We start from the raw sequence: 15,955 nt of genomic DNA, 5'->3' as shown, positions 1-15,955 counted from the left end.
GCCCAGAAGCAGAGTATGTCTGCAGCAGCCAGCAGGTGTGGTCCAAAGACTCACACAGGTCCCACCCTGTCATTAGCAAGCAGGGTTCTTCCCTCCCAAACCAGGGCACAGACCCAGATTCTGGGTCAGCATCTGCCCGGCTGGATCTCAGGACCAACGCCCTCACCTTAGCCCATCGCGTTGCCGTGGCCGCGTGTCCATCCACACCCCTCAGTGAATGGAGCCCCACAGCGAGGCCTCCCACCTCCTCCACTCGGTGTATGCGGCCCAGATGCACCCCAGCGGGCAGGCCTGCCCCCCAGGGTGAGGGAAGGTGGCCGTTCACGGCCTCCTGCAGCGGCTCCTCCTGATCCTCGCAGCTCGAGCCCCACATCCCCACAGCCTGGTTGGTCTGGTCTCTGAGTGTATCAGGATGTGGCTGACCCAGGCCTGGGAAAGAGCCAGGGTCCCCTCTTTTCTAGAAGGCTTCGCTGGGTCGTCTGCTCCGTACAGCTCTGAGGATGCGAGTCACATCTCTGCGTAAAGTAGCATCCCAGAGGAAGGAAACACTTCTCTCTCTGCCCATCCCCTGCTCGTGCTCTCTCTCTCTCTCTCTCAATCTCTCGCAAAAATAAATAAACATTAAAAGGAAAAAGAATGAAGGCAGAAACGTCCAGAGCAAATTTGGGGATGAGACGATGTCCTTGTGGTCTACCCTCTTCGTTTCCCAGGAAGCAGAACGAAGTCTCCTGCAACAGTCATCAGATTTGGTTCCCGGGTCAGCTCTCACGTCCAGCAGGGGAAGGAGGGTTTGTCTCACCACTACTTCGTTCTAAACTGGCTTCAGAAAACAATAAACTCTTGGTCCTGTGGTCACATAAGACCTATTATGAAACGTCACTAAGCGCGGGGCGGGGGAATATTTGAATGATTTTTCTGCTCCTTAGAATTAGTGAGAGAAAGCAGAACTGAAAACAGGCGCATTGCGCTCCTCATTCTTCCCTCCTGGGGTCAGCGGGTTTGAAAGATAAGAGAAGAATTTCATTTTATTTCCAATCTCTTCAAAATTACTTCTCAGGTAACACCTGTTCCTTAAAAACAACTCAGAAAGTGCAGAAAAGTAAGGGGAGTCAAACCCCGCAGAGTCTCACTACTCCCGCGCAACACGCGGCCTGAAGGCAGCTTGTGATTTTCTTGAATGAGCACGAACTTTGATGGGAGTGTTTGATTCCCGTTATCCCTAAGAGACACTATCTATGTAATTATTTCTCTTCCCCTAAAGGACTCCATGCGAGCTCACGCAATGGAACTGATAATTGTAGAGTACTCGAAAAATCGCAAAAGCAAGAAACGGGGGGATGAGGGGAATGACCCCAAGAAACCCAGCTATCTGCCTCTTCCCATCGGTGACAGCGGTGATGTTTGGGCTGGGTATTTAATGTCAGGACTGCGGGTTGGTGCACCTGTAGAATACTCCAAGTCCCAGATCCACAACGATTGGGAAATACGGTGGTTGCAAAAGATATAAATGGACTTCATTAGAGAAGCCACAACCCAGCAGGTGTGGTCTAAATATCATGCTGCTGCCTCCGGGGATGAGGAGAAGCCCCCGAGAAGTGGCGTGGCCACTGCTCCCAGAGTCTCCATCACCTGCCCACTCAAGCCAGCTAATTTTATTGGCCTTCGGTCTACATTACCAAGAGGCCATGGAAGTATAAATAATAAAGCAAGAAAACCAGATCCATTTGGCTGGCTCAGTGGATTTCTCCTGAATGCACTGTGAGTATGATATCTTCTCTTTGGAAAAGCCCAGTGTGGTTTGTTTGTTTGCTGTCTATTCCAAACAAAGTTTGCTTTCGACCGTGGGAAATTGCGGCGCCGTCCCAGGGTGGGTGTCTTGAAGAAATTCCGGAGGAGTTCCAAATCTGGGAAACCCCTCTCTTGAAGAGCCTGATTGAGTAGGGATTTCCACTCTGATCCGGCAAAATGCATGTCGTGACCTTAGACAGCTCCTTTGTCCTCTGTGCCTCTGTTTCCCCTTTATGGCACAAGTGGCCCCGAAATCGATGGTCGCTCAGCCTTCCCAACGTACATATTCCCTCATCCTGGAATGAGGTCACTGAAGGCGGGAGAAACGGGCCAAAGAGCCGGAAAGTGCTTGAGGATTTGGAGAAGTCTGTGGGGCTGGCTGTGGTCATCGCCTCTCAGGAGACACATCTCCATGTTTAGGCTCCAAGGAAGGTCACAGGGGGCGTTGCACCTCTGCCCCTGTGCCTGGCACGGAGGGAAGGCTCAAAATATCTCTTAAAAGAATGGAGGCACGGGGCACCTGGGTGGCTTAGTCGGTTGAGCCTCTGACTTCGATTCAGGTCATATCTTGCGGTTCGTGAGCTTGAGCCCCGCATCGGGCTCTCTGCTGTTAGTGCAGAGCCTGCTTCAGATGCCCTCTCCCCCCGTCTCTCTGCCCATCCCCTGCTCGTTCTCTCTCTGTCTCTCTCAATCTCTCGCAAAGATAAACAAACATTAAAAAGGAAAAGAGTGAAGGCAGAAATCTCCAGGGCAAATTTGGGGATGAGACGATGTCCTTGTGGTCTACCCTCTTCGTTTCCCAGGAAGCAGAACGAAGTCTCCTGCAACAGTCATCAGATTTGGTTCCTGGGTCAGCTCTCACGTCCAGCAGGGGAAAGAGGGTATGTCTCACCACTATTTCCTTCTAAACTTCCTTCAAAAAATAATACCGTCTACTCTGTCTAAAGTGATCTCTTCTAAAAACAGTATCAACCCCTGGGGCGCCTGGGTGGCTCAGTCGGTTAGGTGACTGACTACGGCTCGGGTCATGATCTCACAGTTCATGAGTTCAAGCCCCGCGTCAGGCTCTGTGCTGACAGCTTAGAGCCTGGAGCCTGCTTCGGATTCTGTGTCTCTCTCTCTGTCCCTCCCCTGCTCGTTCTCTGTTTCTCAAAAGTCAATAAATGTTTAAAAAAAATTGTTTAAAAAATGGTATTAACCCCTTAAAGTAGGTAGACCGCAGAACGTGCCTGGGACATCTCCTCAAGCCCAGGGTTTGGTGCCAGTCTTTCGGGATGCCAAGGCACATCTTTAGGAAGGGTCCCTCAGGTCCCACAGTCCAAGGGAAGGCATTAAGTTTATGCAAGTACTGTGCCCTCCGTGGAGAACTCTGGAAGGGACTGGAAGAAAGCTGGGGTCTCAGAGGGCCCGTGGTTACACAGGGCATGGCAGGACGCCTCTGGCCAGCCTGTGCAGGAAGAGGCCCCTCATGGAGCAAGTAGCACCATAGCTGGCTGGCAGTCACTCATCAGGGCTCCGGCCACTGGAGAGGGGAGCTCATCCAAAGCGCCCTGAACTTTTCAGTCTCATTGGCGTGAAGACAGACACTACATGAGCTTTTTCTTGCCAGGTGGCTCCAAAGAGACCCCAACCACTGTGCATCAAGCAGTTCTGATTCCCACGTGGGCTGTTGGCCGCTGTATTGTTTTTCCCAAACTACTGGTAAGAGTAAGAATGAAAGGATTTTCAGCATTCTTGTTGAAAGCGATAGCATGTCCCACTCTGCCCACCCCTTAGTCCCTTTGATGGGCAGATCCCGGTTACTAAGCTCATCAGTATGGTGTGGGAGGGAAGACCAGAGCTCGCTGCGGCAGCCCTGCTGGCCTCTCCCTGAGGCACCCCTGCCTGGGCTCTCCCCGCAGCCCCCCTGCCTGGCCACTCCCCACAGCGGCCCTCCACATGCAGACTGGGGGTACCTGAGCTGCTCATCCAGAGGGCTCCTCACCTGGCTTGGACCTGTCTCCAAGAGGAATGACTCCTGAGTCAGGGCCATACTATTTATCTATTCCTAACTGAAGGGAATTGTTTCCTGAAATTAATAGGAAGTGTGGGACCAGGATGGTCAGAGGAGAGTTGAAAGACTGATTCCCCCGAAGTGGCTCCAACCAGGTTCAGATCTTGTTCTTTTTCTTCTTATTTTGTTTATTATTTTATTAGTGAAACAACAACAACAACAACACACACACACACTCACTCCAAACTAAAAACCAACAAAGAATTGCTCAACATGGGCAGTCTATCAATTTATTGGGAAACAACCAGTTGTTCAGCTATTTTAATGAATGAAATAAAAGTTTGCCTACTCAGGCATCTGGGACTAGAGCCCATCTGACAAGTCTGAGTCAGTTTAGAGCCCGTAATGACAGATGGAGAGGCCCAGAAATGGGGCTACTGTGGGCCATTTGGGGGGAAGAGAGGCCAAGCTGTTGGGACTCAGTGGGGTGGGGCAGGAGGCCGGTGAGGAGGTGGTGCAGGAGGCCGGTGAGGAGGTGGGGGACGCAGGCTCATGGAGGTGGGGGAAGCTGAGACCCGGCCGGGGTGTGGTCCGCCTCTGCAGGGCCAGGGGCAGTGAGATGAGTAGCCGCAACTAGTGAGGAGGAAGTCAAAATGTCACTCCCCTCCCCATTTAATAGATGAAGAAACTGAGGCTCTGAAGGGTTAATAGGCTTATTCCGTGCCACCTAACAGACCCACAAGTAGGAGAGGACCGATATCTACACTTGTAATTCCATAATCAGTTCTTGTTCCAAGAGCTTGGAGAAGTAGAAAGCACTTGTAGGGACCACTAACCAAACATCGCTTTAAAAATGTGGTGTGTGTGTGTGTGTGTGTGTGTGGTCTATGCCAGAAGCTTCCAGCAGCTTCCCTTCTCTGCTCCAAGGTCTGGCCCCCTGCCCAGACCCATACTCCACTCCCGGTAAGTTGCCCAAAGGCTTTGCACCTCACCTGGCTGGTCAACCTACTGTCGAGAATGCAGGTTCTTTCAGCTCCTTGACTGACGTGGATAAGTTCTCCACTCCTGGGTATCGAGAACTAGCGTCCATACAGACAATTATCTATTCTGAATACAAGAAGCTTCTATTTTTAAACCACACAAATTTTGTAAATAGTCTAACCCACTAGCCTGAGAGATCGACTCCTTTCTAGTTTCTGTGTTCTTTCCTTTATCTGAAACATCCCAGGGATTTTATGAATCTTCCTTTTTATTACCTATTTTCAGACAGCTCCTAGAACCCTTGTGCATCACCATCGATTTTTAATTTTTACTAAAATATACATCATGAGGAGTATAAGATGCTGAGAGATCACATAAGCTGAGAGAGGGAGATGACCTTTCCGAGTGTCACACAGCCAAGAGATCTGAGATCAGAGCCCAGAGTCCTTACTGCTTGGTCGTTCAGGCATTTTTTAATATACATTTGTATTTTTTAGGATGCTTTTGGCCTTGAGTAGCTGACTACATTACTCACACCAGCACCACTGGGAATCTGGAGGCAGGGCGGGCTCTGAGTTCACCTAATCTGTGGCCCAGCTCTGGTTTCTCTGCAAAACCCTGCATGTCCCTTCTCTGTGTTGGCTTTGCCCCAGAGTCACTTCCCCCATGGGGCAAATGGTAGTCCCTGGCATCCACACCTTCCTGCCCAGGACATCCAGAGAAAGAGAGAGTGCAGCACCCTCATACGCCAACAAGGAGCCCCAAAATTCATTCATTGGATCACATAAGTCATGTGCCCCTCCCTGAATAGCCATCAGGGCAGAACCTCACCACATCCTGCTTGGATTGGGCCCAGCTCCTGAACCACCACAGTCAAGGCCCCCTTGGAGCTGGAGATAGGGCCCTGCCCCTGAGGCACATGGGCTGTCTGTCTAAGGAGCGGGAGATACCTAGAAATATAAAGTCCTGTTAGGAAATTGGAAGAAATGGGTAGGATTCACTAGAATTTTCAAACACTGGGTCAGAGCCTCTTTGAAGACCCTGTCCACGGTGCTGAAGGCTGTGTCCAAAGGACCTGGCATAGAGGGTTTGAGGACATGAAGAACTTGGGGATTCAGGGCACCCCTAGGTGTAGATCCTGTTCAGGTATTTAGTTACCCTCTTAGTCACTCAACTGGAAAGAGCCCACTAGGTGGGCTCAGTTCCCCTAGGCTGGGGATCCTGAGGTTGGTTGCTAACAGCTCACAACTCCCCTCCCCATTCTGGAAAATTGCCTTCGGTGGGTAGGAGCTAACTGACCTGGGAAGTTCTACCCCAGGCCCTGCATCTTGGGGGCAGACTGACCATAGCCACTGACAGTTGTCCAAAAGCCAGCCCCCTTTGTCTCACAGGGTCAGTGCTGCCATATGGTTGATGCTCCAGAGCCCTCTCCTGTGGATCAGGCCAAGTCTCCATATTACATGGGGCCACATCCGTGCTCAGTTCTTTCCCTCTCTGTCCTGCTTGCCTCACTTCCTGAGGGACTCCTCCTACACAGGCAATGAATTCCTGAATTCTCACTGCAGGCTCTGCTTGTTGGGAACCCACTCTAAGACAACCATGAACAGTCTTGACTGTTGAGCACATTATTTCCCATGGATTGCAGATAAATAGAGATATAAGTTACAGGAAAACACACAGTAAAAACAAAGGACGGAGCAAAGAAATATAAATTGGTGTAAAAATCATTGACAGTAGCATGTCCAGCTAGAGAAGTCAACACACTTTTTAGAATATCATGCTTTTGGCATCTCTCTGTAGCCTTAGGACTGGAAATTGGGGAAAAGCAGAAAATGAAACTTTTGTCCCCCAAAAGCTCAGTCTTATTGGGAGATGCTGTGCTGTGAAGTGGCAAAAAGGAACAGGAGTCCTGGGGCCAGGCAGATTTGGCTTTTCTTCCCTATAACACTGCCTCTCTTTCCTGGAAAAGGGATATGGAAAGAGGTTTATTAGAGACCTGGGCTCTCCTGGGCTGGGTATCCACCACTTATAGACCATGTGATATTAGACAAAGGGATTTATTTATGCAAATTAGTCAGGATTTTTGTTTGGTTTTAAGGAAAAAATCCAACTCAAACCAGCCAACCCAAAGGGAAATTTACTGGCTCTTATAACTTGGAGAAACAGAAGTGAGTGAGCTTCGGGTGAAGCTTGATCCAGGGACTCCAAAGATGTCACCAAGTATGTCTCCTCATTTCTTTCTTTCCATCCTTTTCTCTCTTCTTTCCTTCTATATATGGAACCCATGGCCACACTGAGTTCTAGGACTGTATAATGAAGCCAGACACCCCAAAGTTAAGAGTATTGTGCATTCTCAGGGAAAGACAACGACTTTTCTGATGCTGGTCATTCTCATCCCTTAACCAATCAGTGTGGCAGTGGATGGAGTATTCTGATGGCCTAGCCTCAGTCACATGCCCACAGTGTGGGGTAGTCTTATTATGATCCAATGTAGTGGAGGGAGTTTCCCAAAGGAATTGAGATACCATGATTATAGGATGGGGAGAGGAGTACAAAACCAAGAGATTTCTTCTACACTCAGTCCTCTCATTTATGAAATAAGGACAAATGTTTCTAGTCCCCAGAGTGATTGTAAAGCGTAAATGCTAAAATGGATGTCAAAGAATTTATAAACCTCACAGTGCTGCTTCTTTCATCTGGTCTTTATGAATAATATAAGGGCAGTAGGATTGTTTTGTTCTTTTTTCTACTAACCTCAGGTCTACTACTCAACAGGACAATCGCCAAAGAAAATGAACCCCATCTTGGGCCTGGGCCTACTTTTGGCTGGCCTTCTCACTGTGGAAAGTCTTCAGCAGCCCAACCTCCCTCTGAAGAATCATGTACCAGTGAGCCAGATCGAATCATGGAAGGGAAGGAGGGCAGCCCAGGAGCTCACAAAGCGGAACACAGAATTCGGCTTCAAGCTTTTCAGGAAGCTGGCGTCCAATAACCCGGACAAGAACATCTTCTTTTCCCCCTTGAGCATCTCTTCAGCCTTTGCTATGCTATCTCTGGGTGCCCAGGATTCCACCCTGAATGAGATCAAGGAGGGTTTCAACTTCAGGGATATTCCAGAGAAAGACCTTCATGAAGCCTTTCATTACCTCATCCACAGGATAAACCAGGAGGGCCAGAACCTGAAGCTGAACCTCACAAACACCTTGTTCATCGACAAGAAGCTGAAGCCACAGAAGAAGTTTCTGACAAATGTCAAGAACCAGTACAATGCAGACACTGTCCCCATCAACTTCCAGAACTTGGAAAATACTCGGAGGCAGATCAATGACTATATCAATCAGAAAACCCAGGGGAAAATCAACAACCTGATCAAGAATATAGATCCTGGCACTGTGATGCTTCTTACAAATTGTATTTTCTTTCTAGGTAAGGCTTGGGGCATGTTGGCATGGAAAGGACAGGATGACCAGTAGACTTAGATTAAAAACCTGGGTTGGCCACTTGCTTGCTCTGTGACCTTAACTCATATGTAATGAAATTATCAGAACTTCACTTTCCCTATCTGCAAAATGAGTACCTTTATTCACAACTCATAGGGCATTTATTGGGATCCAAAGTAAAAATGTATGAGAAACTAATTTGGGGAAGTCTAAATTATTCTCCATATGTGCATTTTCATTATTACTGATTATCCTAATACAACATTGGTTGTAGAGATTGGAGTGACATTCTTTTCCCTGTTTCTTAGATGAGGGATGTGTAGCTTGGAAAGAGATTGATTTAGGGTTACAAAGCCATTCAAAGCAGGACTAGTCAGGACTAGATGGCGATGAGGTTCACTTTGGCGGGTGCCCTGGTCTCCTTGTCACATTTTGTTGATGTGACAAATCTACAAGGTGAGAGACTGAATCTGAGGGTGAGAGACTGAAAAAGAAGATGAAAGGATATTCCCAAATCTGTTTCACTTACCACCCCCCCCCCCAACCAGTCACCACCACACACAGCCACTCACATGCCACATGCACACTCAAAGGTTGGCCAATATAGGCCAGAATCAGAGGCCAACAACTCTCAGATCAGGCAAGATCATGTCGGGGCTATCAGAAACATGGTCCTGAATATGGAAGTTCAGCTCTTCCCAAATCCACAGTGAGACTGATGGCATAGAGGAAAAGAGCAGAGGGAGAGAGGAGAATCTGGAATTTCCCAAAGTTTCTACATCCCCTATATTTTAAAAGCAATGGCAACAATGATGCTGATGATGACTAGCATGCGCTCAATACTCAATGTACAAGGTCATTGATCTGTGCTGCCCTTCCCACTCAGTCACACAGCAGCCCTCTAAGGTACTCATCAATCTCTTCATTCTTCAGACAAGGACGCTGAAGCCAAATGCAATTGAGACACTTGTTCAAGGTCATCCTTCTGGAACAGTGAAGTCAAAAGTTGAATTCAGGGACTTGGCCCTCAGGGTCCCATACTGGGGGCTCTGAGATTAGTGGGTGTGAAAAGACCCAGGTCTGACTTTATGCTAAATGGTATCAAAGAGTAGTCAGGGTCAAAATGGAGGGGTCCAAACACCCAGGTTTGAGTGTTTTCTTCTCTTCGGTAGGCTCCCCAAGGCAGCCTGTTCCATCGGTTTTCTCAGTCCTACCTGAGGGCAGCTATTCCAGGACTGACTTAGAACAGAGCTGAGTATTTTCACTCACATAAGACCAAATAGTTCCTACTAAGTATAACCCAGGCCTCTCTACTGGGACACAATCCAAAGGCTCTCTCAGCCTCAACAGCACCTGGGCTTCAGGCAGTCCACAGGTTCCCTCTCAGCCCCACAGCCCTGATCATCGCTTCTTTGGGAACTGACAATCAAACCCATGCCACCTTACCAGGAGATTTCAGGGTATGGCACATGGGCAAGGATTCCTGGAGACGTGTCCTGATATCCCAGAGTATCCAAACCCCGTCCTTGAATCCACGTGGATAGAGATCATTGGTTAGCTGGGTCCAGTCACCTCTTCCCTTTCAGGAAACTCATGTCACTTTGTCCTTCAATCCTAAGCCAGGTGGAAACAAGAATTTGATCCAAAAGCAACTAAAGAGGAAGACTTCATCCTGGATGGAAACAAGTCAGTGAAGGTGCCCATGATGTTCCGTGGGGGCATATATGAAGCCGGCTATGATGAACAGCTCTCCTGCACTATCCTGGAAATGCCCTACCAGGGCACCATCACTGCCATCTTCATTCTTCCTGATAAGGGTAAAATGAAGAATGTGGAGGAGGCCATAAACACGGACACTTTGATCAGATGGAAAAAACTAACAACACGAAAGTAAGAGGGTGCCTGCCATACTCAGCAACTCCCTTCTTCCTTTTTACTTCTTCTAGCCCAGATCTATTGAGCTCTAACCCCATGACCAAGTCCTATTTTGGGCTCCGTGATGAACTTGTATTTTGGTAGGAAGTAGACCAGAAAACGAGTCCTAGGAATATAGCGAAACACTTGTTCTTAGAGGGAGATGGTTATATCATAAGAGTGGAGTGGACAGAGAAAAATCATGGTGGGCAGTGGTGGGGGGCGGTGCTCTATGGAGCAGGTGGCATTGGGGTTAAGTCTTCAAGGCTGAACAGTGGTGTGTGGGGATGAGAAAGAAGGGATGGAATCCTAGGCAGAGAGAAACTGCAGGGACAAACATGAGGTGTCAAAGGGAGTTGTCTGTTGTACACAGAATCATGTTTTTAACTGTAATGTTATCATAAAACCGGTGAAGTGAAGCCCAAATAAGTTATACTAATAACAGTTGAAGGACTAAAGTGAGTCACTAATTTTTTTAAGCATAAAATTGGAACAGATTTAAGATGAGCCTACAGAATTCTTCTCAGGCACTTGCTTAATAGTAGATTTTCTTGGGAAGAGTAAGGGCTGGGGACTCGGCATCAGTGTCTACTTGGTGTCAGTGTAGATGTGCATGGTGCCTGGGGAGCTTCAGGGCCAGGACAAGCATATGACAGCTGGAAGTACACAGGAGCATATCCCCGGGGGAACTGTTGAACACATGTTGGATCTCTAAATTGAGCTGAAAGCTCATGAAAGAGAAATTCCAGTTCTGAAGGCCTCAGATAAAGTCACTGTATCAGAATGGGGAGGAACAGCAGGCTAGATGGTAGGTCTTCCCAAGAGGGCTGCTATGTCTTGGGATCTGCACAGCAACCCCCACCCCAATCATCCCTGCTGAAAACCAGGGCCCGCGGTGGGTAATGGCATCTGGCCCCTGAAACGGGAGGAAGTGTCTGGGTTCCAACCTTAGCTGAGACCCAGTTTTCTCTTCTGTGGCATGGTCCACTAACACTGGCCTCAAAGGACTCTTGAGGGGATCAAATGTGCCTTAGCAAATCATGACCCCACGGAAGGCACAGACCTTCGCCTTCCAATGGGTTGAAGAGGCAGGGTTCCAAAGTTCTCAGAAGAGCATCTGAACTTCAGGTTTATTGAAAGACAGGCATCTTGTAGGTCTGGTCCCCTTACCTACGTGGTGAACCTCTGGGATGGCAGCCCATTGGTTGAAGATGAAGGCACATCTCTCTTAACCTGGGGTTGCCACCAAGGAGGCTGGCAGTTTCCAGCCTGTGCCCTCCAGTTTCTGAGTTCACAGAGGTGCCTTGGGGAATGAAGGGTATGGAAGGGTGTGAAAAGTGGGCTGCACACCCTCCACCCACACTTTATCCAGAAGTCCTGGCTTCATGAGACGTGACCTCCATAAGGTCACATTTCTCTTAGTATTCAAATTATGATGACCAGAGACCCTGCAGCTGGGCTGGAGGGACTCAACAACTCCATCTCTAGGCTATTCCTGCCAGTTTTCCATGGGGCGCAGCTCTGGTCCCAGCAACTGGTGCTGCATGTGGCCTGTGCCCAAGCCCCTCTGCAGCCCTTGGAGCTGAGACTGCCATCAGGACACTGGTTCCTGGAAAACTGTGGCCATCTCTCTGGTTTCGGGAGAGGGGCCCACACTCCACCCTTTGTGAGATAGGCCCTTTGAGATTTCCTGCAGGCCAACACAGGCCTTCTTGGAGGTTTGGGCTTAACACAACCAGAGATCTTCGCAGAGGCCCGGGGATACTCATAGCGCATAGAAGCGGCTTCTTGTGAAGTCCAAGCACAGGCTGCTTGTAGGGGTTCCTCCACAGTGCATCCTAGCTGGCTCCTGTTCATGACCCTCCCGCATCACAGTAGGACTGCAACCGCTTCCCAGGGGACTCCTGGCACCAACTCCTGTGACCCCGCCCCACACCAGGAGCATATCCTTCACGAAGTAGACAAAATGACCGTTTTCAGCCCTAAGCAAGAGCGTGTCGAGCCTCTCTGGTCAGCACCCTATTGTGGCTCCCCATTTCACTCAGAAAAAAATGACCCAGCTTGCCTGATTCCTCTGTCTCCTTCAAAGTTTCTCCAATCTTCCCTGTGTCTCAGCATCCCTAATTCCCCCAAGTCGATCTGGATTTTTCCCCATCGCATGCATTGCCTCCTTATACACAGGCTCCCCATCTATGCATCGATGCTTATGGGATGCTTTTCATCATCCGGGTTTTCTTGTCTATCTTCCCTGCTAGAGCACACACTCAAGGTCACGAGTTTTGCCTCTTTCGTTCACACATGCATCCAAGCACCTCGAACACCACCCCCTGTATACAAGAGGCACTTAATTTGTTGAGTGAATGAATGAGTGGGAAGGTAAGTCTTGGAGCCACAGGCCTGTGGCTTGTATTTAAAGCCATGACACTGAATGAGATCCTTCTGGAGGGAGGAAGGATAGAAAATAAGAGGACCGAGGGGGTGGGGCTTGGAGCATTACAGACAGTACAGATGGGCGACGAGGTGATGCTGGCAAAGGGGGAGAGAAGGAGTGGCCGGTGAAGGAGAGAGAGCTAGACTTAGGTTGGAATGTTTCCACGTGGAGAAAGGGGACCCACTGTCTGGGAGCTGTCTCCTGGGTCAAGCAAGCAGAGGTCAACGGTGGCCCTGGACAGTGGGATGTTGATGGCAAAGGTCTAGGTGGAATGGGCCAAGAAATAGTGGGGATCTCTGGCAGAGATGATTAATTTCTGCTATGAAAAGGAGGAAAAGGAATGGACTGGGAGCTGAGAGGTGACTAGGGGCCAGGGGAGATGAGTTTGCTTCTGTTCTGTAGGATAGAGGTCATCAGAGAACATGACCTGTTCCTGGGGGGTGATCAGGCAGATACCATTTATGATGCAGGCTGCAGAAGAAGAGAAGAAACGTGGGCAGGAATGAGGTTGCAAATAGGCAACAAGAAATAGAGTTTAGAGCCAGGCGGACAGGAACCCAGGGCCCACGGGTACCCCGGGGCCCCTGGCCCCAAGCCCCAGGTTGGGGGGCCGATCCGGATTCCACCTGCAGAGGATGCGAAGCCACCAACTCATGGGTGAAACGAGAAACACTTGCTGGTTGGTCACCAGCTGCTCAGTGCCTACACGCATTTGCTTTAGCATCCTTCCTGCCTCATGCTTGCTGTGATTGGCATCATCATTTCGCCCAAGTGGCTTAAGGACGTGAGATCATTTGTTCCAAGAGTCAGAATGGATTTGAACTCAGTTCTGTCTGGCTTCAGATCCCAGGACCTTGCTGCCTCTGGCATCTGGCTCGCTGGGTCAGGACTGGTTCAGGGCTTGGGCGAGGCTGAGACCACGGTGGGGACACCTCAATGTCTGTGGCCCATGGGGCCCTGAAACAGTGGAAACTTGAGAACATTTCTGTGGATGAGGGCTCTGGGACAAGTTTGATAGGGAGAAGGGACATAGTTGAGAGGTGTTTTGAAGCCAGGGTCCCAAGGTCAGAGTCCCTCCTCACTCTGGGGACAGAGAGAAGGTCTGAGACCCTCAGTGCTGACAGGGCCAATGTCCCACTCATCCCTGCCCTGCGCCTGCCCAGGGAAGCAGGGACACCCTGCTGCTCACCTGTCACTCCCATCTCCCCCAGGGTCGTGGACATATCTTTGCCCAGATTCTCCATCACCGGGACCTATGACCTGAAGAGGACGCTGTCCTACCTGGGTATCACCAAAATCTTTGAGGAGCATGGTGATCTCACCCGGATCTCCCCTCATCGAAGCCTAAAAGTGGGTGAGGTAAGTGGGCCTGGCCTGGATGCCACCCCCTCCCACGGGGAGCCTTCGCACAGCCCTGGGCCAAAGCCATTGTCGCAGCAGCCGTACGAGCCAGGTCTCATCCCTCCAGTCAGGCCGGGTGCCAGTCCAGCTCTGTCCTTAACCAGCCATGTCATCCTGGGGGGACCACATAACTTCCCCATGCCTCATGTTTCTGGTCTTTGGAGTTGGAAATACCAAGTTCCTGATGCTATTTTGGAAGTCGACTCTGTGCAACGAATGACTGCTCAGGGCCTGGAACATTTATTAAGGCCTAGGACTGGTCTAGCTCGGACCCAGAGTCTGTCCCAAAGGCCTCACGGGCTTGTTGGGAGTAAGTCGCAAACATGTTCTATGTGAGCAAGCCAAGGGCCCCGTGATTTCCAATGAGGCTGAACACCTGTGTGCTGGGGGCAGAGAGAACCGCATGGGGCGGTCTCCTGGGATATAGCAGATCTCAGACAGGACCTTCAGTTAAATCCAAATTTCAGATACGTGACAAATAGTTTCTTTAGTCCAGAATATGGGATATACTTACACTAGAAGAAAGTCGTCATATCCCCGAAATTCAACTTGAAATGTACATGCTATATTTGATCTGGCAACTCTACTTTTAAGGTAAAAGGGAGTTGGGGGTGGGGAGATTTCGACAAGCAGGGATAGGCGTAGGGGGGATCTTCCGTTAAAGGGAACGGCTTGGCCAAAGGCTTGCAGGCTGGAGAGCACGGCGTCCCGAGTGGTGGAGACTGGCTGGTGTTACGTGGGAAGTTCGAGCCGATCTGGGAGAGATCTTGGTTGCCAAGCCCAGCTGACAGCAGGCACTGATTCAGATTTATTTCCCACTTTGCCAGAGGAAGAAAGACAGTTAATAGAATTTTCTCACTTTTAAGTGCTTCCTCCCGTAAAGAGTCAATGCCAGCTACCCCTTTCCGGCAGGCTTTTGTTCGGTTCAGTGGCTCATTTCTTTTCCACAGTTAGACGTGCTGACGGCTGTGATTCTGTGTGTCAACAACGGCTACCGGCCCGCTAGTGAAGTTGGTAGAATTCCGTAGAGTGGAATGCAATGTGTCAGTATTCCGGGAAGCCCATCCATCCCCCCAGGGCGGGTCACCTGGTCACAGATGTCGGTGTCCTGGGGTAGATCTGGGGTCTCAGTCATCTCCAACGGCTCCCCCAGAATCTGGCTCCTTCCTCGCTGTCCTCCAGGCAGATGAGAGGACTATGGACAGGACTTGGTGGGGATACGATCCCCTCCCTTCCATCTAGCTGAGGTTCAATAGACTCCTTCTGCCCTTACACCCCTCGACACTTCCCTGTAATTCACGGAAGGTTAGCAAACCACCCCACCCTCCCCGCTGCAGCTGGCACTCCCCTCGCCTCACTCTTTCCTTCACGCTGTTTGCCCATATCCTTCTGCAATGACGGCAGAAGAACGAGGAGCCCCGGGGCAGCTGGCACCAGCCAGGTTACTGCCGTGCTGGGCAGCCTTGGCCGAGACCTCTCCCTCTCCGGAGCTTTGAGGAGCTTGGTGACACTGACCGCACCCCTGATTTCTGCAGGCGGTGCACAAGGCAGTGCTGAAGATGGATGAGAAGGGGACGGAGGGCGCAGCGGGCTCCGGAGCACAGACGCTGCCCATGGAGAAGCCGCTCTCCATCACTATAAACAGACGCTTTTTGGTGCTTATTGAGGATAGCGTCCTGTCTACTATAATCTTCATGGGAAAGATTACTAATCCTACTGGGGCGTAACGGGGACTTCCAGCGATGGCTTGGGGCTGAGAACGTTTTGTCTGCCTGAGATCGGGATTGAGGACCTTCTAATCTAATCCTACACCATCAAGAGCTCCCAAGAACACCGTCCACACAGGCAGCACGGCTGGCTTTGGGGGCTCCTGTGCCTCAGCCCTCTCCCTGCCCTTTCTAGTGTAGGATTCGGACCCCCACCACCACCCCCTTGGCTGGCTGTGATCTTCTCTCCCCGGAGAGGCAGAGGGGCTTCGTGATTTAATAAACACCCCCTCAGTTCTGC

At 50.1% G+C, this 15,955-nt stretch overlaps 1 protein-coding gene across 3 annotated transcripts; it reads left to right on the top strand.

Moving 5' to 3' along the window:
- Nucleotides 1-1,519: 1,519 nt before the first annotated feature.
- Nucleotides 1,520-15,955, top strand: SERPINA12 (serpin family A member 12). 3 transcript variants are annotated; one of them, XM_045451958.1, is made up of 6 exons: nt 1,520-1,758; nt 6,861-6,982; nt 7,538-8,188; nt 9,822-10,092; nt 13,759-13,906; nt 15,484-15,955. In XM_045451958.1, exons 2-6 carry the CDS (start codon nt 6,973-6,975, stop codon nt 15,673-15,675), a joined length of 1,272 nt encoding a protein of 423 aa, XP_045307914.1. In that variant the 5' UTR covers nt 1,520-1,758; nt 6,861-6,972; the 3' UTR covers nt 15,676-15,955. The 3 variants fall into 3 exon arrangements, with proteins under 3 accessions (XP_045307914.1, XP_045307915.1, XP_045307916.1); XM_045451959.1 differs by lacking the exon at nt 6,861-6,982; XM_045451960.1 differs by lacking the exon at nt 6,861-6,982 and having other exon boundaries at nt 7,522-8,188.

The sequence above is a fragment of the Leopardus geoffroyi genome, chromosome B3 (genome assembly GCF_018350155.1).
Source record: "Leopardus geoffroyi isolate Oge1 chromosome B3, O.geoffroyi_Oge1_pat1.0, whole genome shotgun sequence".
Lineage (NCBI taxonomy): Eukaryota > Metazoa > Chordata > Mammalia > Carnivora > Felidae > Leopardus > Leopardus geoffroyi.
Note: the sequence above shows the minus strand (reverse complement) of the source record. Positions and strands in the feature narration are given on the sequence as shown.